We start from the raw sequence: 10,056 nt of genomic DNA on the forward strand, positions 1-10,056 counted from the left end.
GCTAGAGATAATAAAGTCTAGGTACGGCTAGAGATAATAAAGACTAGGTACGGCTAGAGATAATTAAACCTAGAGAGAGTACGACGTGTCTAGGTATAGCTAGAGATAATAAAACTTAGAGAGATATAGTACGTATAGGGATACTAGCTATTAAACTTAAAACGATAGAATAGAAGGGCGATAGAGGGTTTACTATATAGACTATAGGAGTATAGGGAAAATATCGATTATATATAGAAGCATAGGAAAAATATCGATTATAGTGTACTTATAGGGTAGAAAATAGTTACTGTAAGAGCTTAGTTATAATGTATAAGCGTAGGGAAAACTGTCCTTACTATACGGTAGCCCTAGGCTCCCTAGGCTCCTATAGTAAATTAAGTTGCGCTGGGCTGCGGGCTAAAACACCGATGTTATAAAGAAGTAAATATAATAGTCTTTAATTCTTTTATAATATAACTTTATAATCTTCTACCTTAAGGAAAAGAATAACGTATAGGCCGACGCGCTATCGCGAAGAAAATAAAATATATCGAAAGGAAATAAAGACGATTAGCTATAGTATCGTATAATAAGACTATTAAAGTCGAAATTTTTCGACGCGAAAGAAGCGATTTAAGTAGCTTTTATACGAGTAGAAGAATCTCCTATTAAAGACTAACTAATAAATAACGTAGTTAATACTAACTAGTTTATAATAGCGAAGTCGAACGAAATATACGAGTAAATTAAGAATTTAATTACTTAAGAAGTACTAAAGTTTCTATCTTTTCTAGCGATAAAAATATCTATCGCTAAATATATAATCGATAGCTAAAGAAATATACGCTTTTATAGAAGACTATAGGTTTCGAACTTAAAACCTTTATATATATTTTTAATTTAGAAAACCTACGACTTAGTAATTAGCGAATACTTCGGACGAAAAGTAACTAGCTCCTTAATAGTAAGATAATTCTTCTAGTCGAATATATTATAGAATATTCGATAATTCGTACGAAACTACGATATTTACGAGTAAATAAAAGCCTAGAGGAAAAGGAAATAAGAATTTCTAAAATCTTTCCTTATATCGAACCGAATATAGAGCGAAATATCTATCGACTTTATTACGAAGCTCCTAGAGAGTCGAGGCTATACGAATTTAGCGGTAATTACGAACTAACTAGGAAAAGAAGTTATTCTTAAACTAATACGTATAATTAAGTCTTAAGATATAGTATTTCTATTTCTACGTACGTTCTATAGAACTTATAATTTATCGAGAGCTATCGTATCGAATAGAGAAATCTAGTTCGTAAGCGCTCTATAGAAACGAGTATATTAGCTACTAAGTATCGTACGCTAATTATCTACTATATATTACTCTAAAACGAACGAATCTACGAAACGAATAAATTAAACGATTAAGATATATATATATACGTTTATAAACGAAGCCTAAGATAATTAAGTAGAGTTACTACTAATCGCTAAGTTAGTAATTAATAATAGAAACGCTTAATTAACTAGTATAAGTTCTTTCTTTTTATTTTATAAATATAATATCGACTCTATATAATTATAAGATAAACTTCGCGAAGATAAAGAAGAAAATAGCTTAATACGATAGAACGAAGAAATTATACGAAAACTCTAGAAGACGAGAAAATAGGCTTAAACTTCTATAGTCGTTACTTAATAAGAATAAAAAGAAATTATAAATCGTATAAAATAATAGTTAATAGAGTTTCGCGTAGGCGATAAGGTCTAGCTTAACTTAAGGAACGTACGTATAACGCGAAAGAATAAGAAGCTCGATTAAAAGAATATAAAGTATATCGTAACTAAAGTTATCGAATTATATAGCTATTATTTTAATACGCTAAAAGGAATCTATAACGTATTCTATTCGAATCTATTACGTACGATATCTACGAATTTATCGCCTTCGTAAGTTATCGACGATACTTAATTAAATTCTATCGTTATATAGGACGAAGAAGAATACTAGATTAAAAGGATTATTTACTATAAATTTATACGAAGAAGTTAAGGGTCTTAAAGATAGTACTTAGTAAAATAGACGAGATATATAGAATTAACCTAGAAACTAGAATTATCGCTCTAGAATATCGTAGCTTTAGACGCGTACGAATCGATAATAGAATAGTCGACTTTCTAATTACTATACGAGAGTAAAGAGAAAGTATATATAGAGAGACTATAAGAGTAATAAAATATTTAATTATACTATATATAGTTAGCTTATTTAATTCTCGTACGACGAAGCTTAATCGCTACATTAAGATATAAACTATAGTTAAGTATAGAGAATATTTCTTATCTATTAGGATTATATTAATATTAATACTAATAATATACGAAGATAAGAAAATAAGAGAAATATTATACGTACCTACCGCTAAGGGGCGGACCTTTTTATAACTACTTCGCCGAAGCGAGAAGGAGGAGGAAAGGAGAAGAAAGTCTTACGAGTAAGGAGGGAAGCGTCGTCGTTATCGAACGAATTTAACGATAATACTATAATACTACTATTATCGTCTTTATCGTACTTCGTATAACGAGAATCTTAGTCCGACTACTTATAGTTACTATATACTCTACTAAAGTATTTTAGAATACGACGATACTCTAGAAATAGGCGTATTAAGCGCTTATAACGATTATAAAAATCGAAAAGAATACTTCGGCTCTAAATAAGTAAGACGTTAATATATAATAGTCGATATAATCGGACTTATACTATAGTAACTACTCCTTATACGAAAGGTACGTTAGTTCCTAGTATAGCTAAGACCGTTCGTTAAGAGGTATTATAGTAGTACGATACTAGCGACTATCCGAAGGTAAGAAAAATAAGAATTTAAATTAGCGCGAGCTACTCTAACTAACGCTAAGTCGTAGCGACGTTCTATACTACTAATACTATATTATCTTAACTTTTTTATTCTCCTATTAATACGTACGACTAAACGAAGAAATCTAGAACTTAGAGTATAGAAAGTAGATTTAAGAGGAGAAAATAGATTAATTCGCTTATTTATTTACTATATCGACTATTAGCGTATAAGAATTAATAGTAATTAATAATTATATATAATAGAAGTAGAGATAAGTACTTATAAAACTTTCTCGATAATTAGTATAAGAGAAGAAAAAGTAGAATAAAAGTAAATAGAAATAAGAATTTTACTTTATACGCTACTCGACGCCTAGCTAGTTTCTATTAGGAGTAGCGGCTTCTTAGCGTCGTATAAGGAGAAAAGGAAGATAATATTATAAGTTAAACTCGTATAAAGTTCTAGAGTACGCCTTAGAGCGATTACTCGTAATATATCTTTAGGCTATATAACTATATAGCCGAAGCTACGTAATTCCTCTCTATCGATTATCTCCTAGGAAACTATACTAATCTACTATAGAAGAGGATAGGAAGTATTTCCTTTATTCGTATAGTAGATAGATTTTCTCTTTTCTTTTCTCTTCTTAGCTTTAGAATCCTCGTTATACGATAGTTAGACGAATTACTCTAAATTCCTAGCTAAATCCTTATACCTATATATAATATAGAAAGATAAAAAAGAAGATATACTTTATATCGATAGACGAGTAGACTTAACGTACCTATTCGATTACTTTAGCTACGCGGAAAGAAGCTACTAATAGTACTTTAGACTATACTAATACCTATAGAATATAAGTTTTAATCGACTCCGAATTCCGATTAGTAAGATAATATATCGCTCGATAGATAAGTATAGCGAGAGTACTTACGTAGTAAAGTTAAGACTATATATATATTTAAAAAACGATAAAGGAGTAACCTATTAAGGCTAGGTTATCTATAGTAATAGCCTTAGACTCTAAATAAGCTAGACGAAGGTAAAGCGGAATATATAGTTCTTACGATCGTTCTATAGAACCTTTCTATACGACTTATAATAGACTTCGAAGTAAACGAAAACTATATCTCGTACTACGTAGCGTAGAAATTAAGAAACTATATAAAGGTAAAGATAGAACTATATCGACTTATAATAGTAGATAAGTCGCTAACGAAGTTTAAGAACGAATAAATAAGAAAAGAACTATAATAGGTCGAACTACGAATAGAAACCTATTAGGAAAGAATAATCCTAGATATAATAGCGATAAAATATAACGCTATACTAGAAATAGAATAGCTCGAAATATATAACTCCCGAATAAACTAGAAAATAAAAAAACTCGAATTTTCGAATTATAGTTACGAAATAAAAATAGAAGATTAATTATCTTTAAAGGTTTCCTTTATAAAGGCGATATAAATATAATCGAGAAGTAGAATATTAGTCTAGACTAATATTAAAGAGCTACTTTCGGAATATATAAAATATAAAGAATTATTTATAGAAAAGAAAAATAAGGTAGTACTTCTAGAATATTAGCCTTAGAATTATAGAATACTTATTAAAGAAGGAGAGATACTTAACTATAAAGAATAGTTAAACTTACTCTTAAAGAAAGAATATTAGATAATAGGTTCGTAAGTCCTTAAGGATCGCTTAAAAAGACTAGAATCTCGTACGAAGTACGAGGTATTCTCGGACCTATTAGTTATATACGTACTAGGAAGCCTCTTAGGGTATTCCTAATACGCTAGTTTATAACTAAGACTTAATACGAGTTTAACTCGTAATATCTATATTTATAATAACCTAAATAAGAATAGTACTATTTTATCTATATCTAGTTACTTCCCTCTAATATCTACCTATTTTAGAACTTAAACTACCTTAGTTAGGACTCCTTAGGAGATTAAACTATAGAATAAGATATATAGTACTAATCGATAGATAATTACTAGATAAATCTAGTAATATACCATTACGGGTTAAACCCGTAGGATATCTAAATAAGAACTAGCGATGTCTTTATTCGACCGTATAGTTATATAGCCGAACGATATTACGTAATATTAATAGTTACTTAGGATACCGGACGACTATCCTTAAGAGATTATATCTCCTTTATGGATAGTAGTAGGACTTCTTTCTTTCTCCTCCTTAGCTTAACGTCCTTATTAGATAAGTACTATAGTAGTTAAACAAGCTCCTATTTAAACACTTATATATACTCCTATTTTCCTATGCGATGGCCTATTAGTAAACTCTAATTTTAGATTATTATTCTATTTAAAAGTTTATACTACTAATAGTATAAAGAGATAGTTAAAAATAGCTAGGTCCTCTCTTTCTAGGCTTATTCTAAATAAACTACTTTTATAGCGTAGTTATTAGTTAATATAGGTATCTCATCCTAGCTATCGGACCTAAGTTCCGCTGACATCGCTAAGCCATATAAAGCTCTTGAGAAAAGACCCAACGGAGATAAAGTCATTATAACGACTATATCGTGGCTTCCTGACTAATGGTTAGGCTCTCTTTAATGAACTAGCATCTCGTAAAAATAGGTTGAGAGCCTTGTTTTCATGACTAGGGGCCAGGGCTCTTTTTAAGACTACGATTATTCTGAAGTACGATGTAGTTAATAGAGGATGACGAAAAAGTTCAACGCGCATATTGTTGGTTGATCAAGTTTCACTTCAGTCATGAATGAAAATTCTTCGTGTAGTATATAGCGATCAAACCACCTCTTGCAGGGAGGATCGCGCATCTCGTTCTTTCCTTCCTCCGTCACCGATTAAGATGCTCACTGCTTCATCCCATCCCCGCTCGGTCACAATGTCCATAACGGTTCTCCCGGAATCGTCCGTTAGGAGCAAGTCGACCCCGTTCCCTTTTTCTACTATGAGCCGCAAGAGATCCGCATCGCCGTTCTCTACAGCCTGAAGAACAGCATTCCAGCCACGATACATTAAATTGACGTCTGCCCCCCTATCGAGTAGAGTCTCAATAATTTGTGGGTCGCCTTGATATCTCCGGATAGCTTTTATAATGGGCAAATGTTCACCAGGAGCGTTAACGTCTGCGCCAGCGTCCAGCAGGAAGCGGACGATCTCCTTTCTGTGCTCTCGAATTGCAGTGGTTAGCGGCGAGAACACGCCTCCATTCTTGTCTTCAACACTAACTCCGGCCTCCAATAGGAGCTTGATACTGTCCATTTCGTTCGCAACGACCGCCATTTCCATCACACCCTTGACGGCGCGAGGGTTATGCACAGCTGGAAGCAATTTCTTAAGTATGCAGGGTTGCTTGACTGCCATACAAATTGGCCAATTCTGGCCTCTAATACTTGGGTCAGCACCATTTGCGAGTAGAATATCTACAAACTCGTTGCGGCTATCGCGAATAGCTGTCGTTAGGGGCGTATATCCGTCGGTACTTTTCCCGTTTGGACTAGCCCCCCGCTCAAGGAGATATAGCAGGGCATCCTTATTATTGTGCGCAATGGCTTTCTCCACGATACCATCAGGGTGATGAAGGTCCGCTCCTGCATCAATAATCTGTGGGAGGATGTGCGTACGATGATGCGTAACGCATTTGAAGGCCGGGTATTCGGATGCGCAGACGTTTGGATCGGCACCATTGGCAAGGAGAAGGGTCACAAGGTCTCCCCGGTCGTCACGAATAGCGCTGCAAAGAGGAGTGTAGATGCCATCCTTTTTGGTGTTCGGGTCCATTCCGGCATCTAATAGCAGCATTACCGATTCTAGGTTGTTGATACTAGTTGCGAGCTCAAGGATACCAGGGCACTTCCTGCAATCGGCCTTGTTATCAAGAAGGACCTGAAGGATTCTTGGTTGGTATGTTGCAGGCCAGAGAGGGTGCTTCGGACCAGGTAAGTTCGGATCAGCCCCCCGAGAAAGTAAGAATGTCACAAGGTCTAACCTTTTTGCTTGGATGGCTCCAAACAGGGCGGTCTGGCCTTCGCTGTTCTTGCCATTGGGGTCGCTGCCATGTTGAATCAGGAGATCTACAAGTTTCACTGAGCACTTCTTCGTTATAGCCTTAAGAAGAATAGTGTTGCCGTCGGAGTCGAGATTATTTACTTCACCTCCGTGAGTGAGATAGAGCTTGACAAGCTCACTGTTACCCTCAAAAACCGCCAGTGAGAGAGGCAAGTCGCCATCCGGACCAGTATGAATGTTTGGATCTGCACCACCCTTCAATAGTATTTCAGCCCCTTCGACGAATCCTTTCTGCGTCGCCGCGTGGAGGGGAGTGGAAGCATCCGGCCCAGTCTTCTCATTGGGATCCGCGCCGTACAGCAGTAGTAGGCGAACATTATTCACATCTCGGCAAGCAATAGCCTCTCGCAGAGGATTGTAATCTCCACTAGCACTCGCAGGTACACCAACATCCAGTAGCCTTTCAACCATTTTGTAATTTTGTTGTTGGATAGCTCCGACAAGAGCCGCTCTCAAGCTTGCAGATGTTGAACCAGCTGTCTGTTTGGGGGTGACCTTGAGCGTGGAGTTCGAGGTTGCCCTATCTCGGACAATCTTCAACAGTGGGTCCTGAAGCTGGATTTCTTGCATCGTCCGTGGAATTTCCGAGATGGAATTAAGAGTTTCAAGGGACTTTCTACCTCCGACTGAGAAATCTTGGTTAGCGCCAACAAACGTAGATTGAACGGAGGTCGCCATGGTTGGCTTCGTGACTTGTTTCGAGTTACAGGATTGAAGGAGGCCCTCCTTCTCCAGGTCCGTTTCAAGTGTCGTGATAGAGGAGGCAGTGTGTGTGTCAACTTGGGTCGTGGAAGATCCTGATGGCGTGCTTGTTTTGGTAGGATGAAGCATCGAGTCCAATCTTTCATGCATGGATGATGACGAAGTGGTGGGAGCTGCAGGAATTATTTTTGGATCGATTGCGTTAAGTGCAGCTGCCAGACCAGTGTATCCAATCCCTAATGAGTCGAAAGGTTTCTGGATCCCGGTTGGCCATTTGAATTCCTGGGCGCTGCTTCTCAGAGCTTCCGACCGCTTTCCTAGGCATTCTCGGAACCTCCCGACATCGGTGTCGACAAACATCGTACGCCACCCCCTCTGCAAAATGTTCCGCCGACCTTTATTCTCATACTCTAAAAGCTTCTCCAGCATCTGGTTCAAAGCGAGGAAGTCGTCAGCTATTTGTTGAAGCTTCGTGTCGAGGTCGTGCACCATGGTAGCAGGAATAGTAGCGTTGACCCTTTTGGCTTCCTTCAAGCCTGTTTCGATAGACCAGGTAGTCTGACAGATCTTGAGAAACTCGGACGCAAGTTCAACTAGTCCATGTGGTCGATTTTTGACCGTAGAGATGTACTCCAAAAGTCGTATTGAAATAGTATTACCTAGCGTAGTAGCTCGTGCACAAAGGTCAAGAGAAGATTCCTTATGCCTTCGCAATGCCATGCTGTCCTTAGTGTCACGACCTAGACAGTATATTTAGGTTTTGGTATATCTTGTAAATTTGAGATGAAGGAGAGTGATAATGTCCAGGAGATCGACGTCCCTAATATAGATGTAGCCTGAGAGCAACTGTACATGCAGGGACGTTCGTTCCTTCACACGCTAGTGTTAGTGAGACGCTAGTTTATCTGCCAGACGGTCCCGTGCGCCACTATGTTAATGCTCTGAAAAAGTAATGGAGGACCAACAGACAGTGTATAAGTAAGAGTTCGGGCCTTAAGTGCGGACGTAGTCCAAGTTGAGACTACTACGCTAATAAGCATCGTATCTAGACATCGTTACATGTCTATTGATCTCTCCTCTCTTTTCTTATCGTACCTCCATTTATTATTGTTCTATAGTAGAGAAATATGGAGCGATCTAGGGCCGTTGTATCCGTACAAAAACATCGGAAATCGGCTTTAACTAGTAGTGATTAAAGGCTAGATTATCTGCCACGCAGTGTTATCGAAGCCACATTATTAAATAAGTCAAGGTGCCAAGGTTGTCAGAATAATTTTAGCGCTGTAGGCAAAAAGGTGATACGCCGTTAAGCGAATGTGGAGTTCAAAGGGATCCGAGTTTTCCTAGGGTCAGCCAAATTTAACCGAAGTTATCTTAACTTAAAACCTAACGTCTTTACTTACTACCTTTACTCCATACGCTAGAGAAAGATCGGTTAGAAAGTCGGAAAGAATTTAACATCTCTACTGTGGCGTAAGAAAGATCCTTACAAAGGATATATACTTTCTAACTGATCGTTTTCTAATACGAAAGGTATTAGGCACTACTCATGCTAATATTATAAACTAGGTCACCGGAAAGGTCGCTAAGGACAAGCTACTTACTCCTAAGAAGAAACAAGGAAGCTAGCCGATAGAGAACGAGACTATAAGGGTTTAGTTAGGAGTTCTTTAATTAACCTAACTACCGTTTAACGAGGATTCTAAAGCTAAGGAAAGAAAGAAAAAGAATAATCTATCTATCGTACGAGAGAGGGAGATATTCTCTACACTCTCCTATAGTAGATCGTATAGTTACCTAAGGAATAATCGATAGAGGGAAGTTACGTAAGGGCGTTACTCACCCTAGGAAGTACCCTTAGGGTATTATACGGGTTTAACCCGTAATAGAGACTACTTTATATAACTAGGAGTTAGACTATAGTAGACTATAGACTATATAGATAGTTTAGGATAGTCTATAGTCTATACTAGTATTATATTATATTAGGGCTCGAGGCGCTTAGTTATAAGAGAAGAGAGAAGGGGCCTTAGTATAGAAGAATAAGCAAGGGAGGAAGAAAGTAGACGATCGAGGAGACAAGTAACGGAGGACGAGAAACCTAATATACGCGAGCTTATATTAAGTACTAGATAGTAGTTATAAGAGTATAGTTTATAGAATTAAGAGCGTTTTTCCTTCTACGAGTTCGGCTATATAACTATATAGCCTAAATTTTAGTAGTAGTAACCTTTACGAATAAAGCTATTATAGCTTTATATACGTCTATTACGAGAAGTCTTAAATATATAGTCCTTTAGCGGGCTTTCTACTACTAAACGTTAGAATAGTACTTAGTTACGGTTACGAATTTTCCTACTACTACTAGTCGAAACGCTTAAATAATAGTAATATATATTATTACGATTAACTACTAGATATAATATATTAATTTAATTACT

General features: G+C 36.7%; 1 protein-coding gene across 1 annotated transcript; it reads right to left on the reverse strand.

The window, feature by feature from the left end:
- Nucleotides 1-5,626: 5,626 nt before the first annotated feature.
- Nucleotides 5,627-8,335, reverse strand: A1O9_12975 (uncharacterized protein; the record flags this gene model as incomplete). Its single annotated transcript, XM_013398105.1, has 1 exon — nucleotides 5,627-8,335. One exon carries the CDS (start codon nucleotides 8,333-8,335, stop codon nucleotides 5,627-5,629), a length of 2,709 nt encoding a protein of 902 aa, XP_013253559.1.
- Between the last annotated feature and the right edge of the window lie 1,721 nt (nucleotides 8,336-10,056).

Source organism: Exophiala aquamarina, assembly GCF_000709125.1.
Source record: "Exophiala aquamarina CBS 119918 chromosome Unknown aczIA-supercont1.38, whole genome shotgun sequence".
Taxonomy (NCBI): Eukaryota; Fungi; Ascomycota; class Eurotiomycetes; order Chaetothyriales; family Herpotrichiellaceae; genus Exophiala; species Exophiala aquamarina.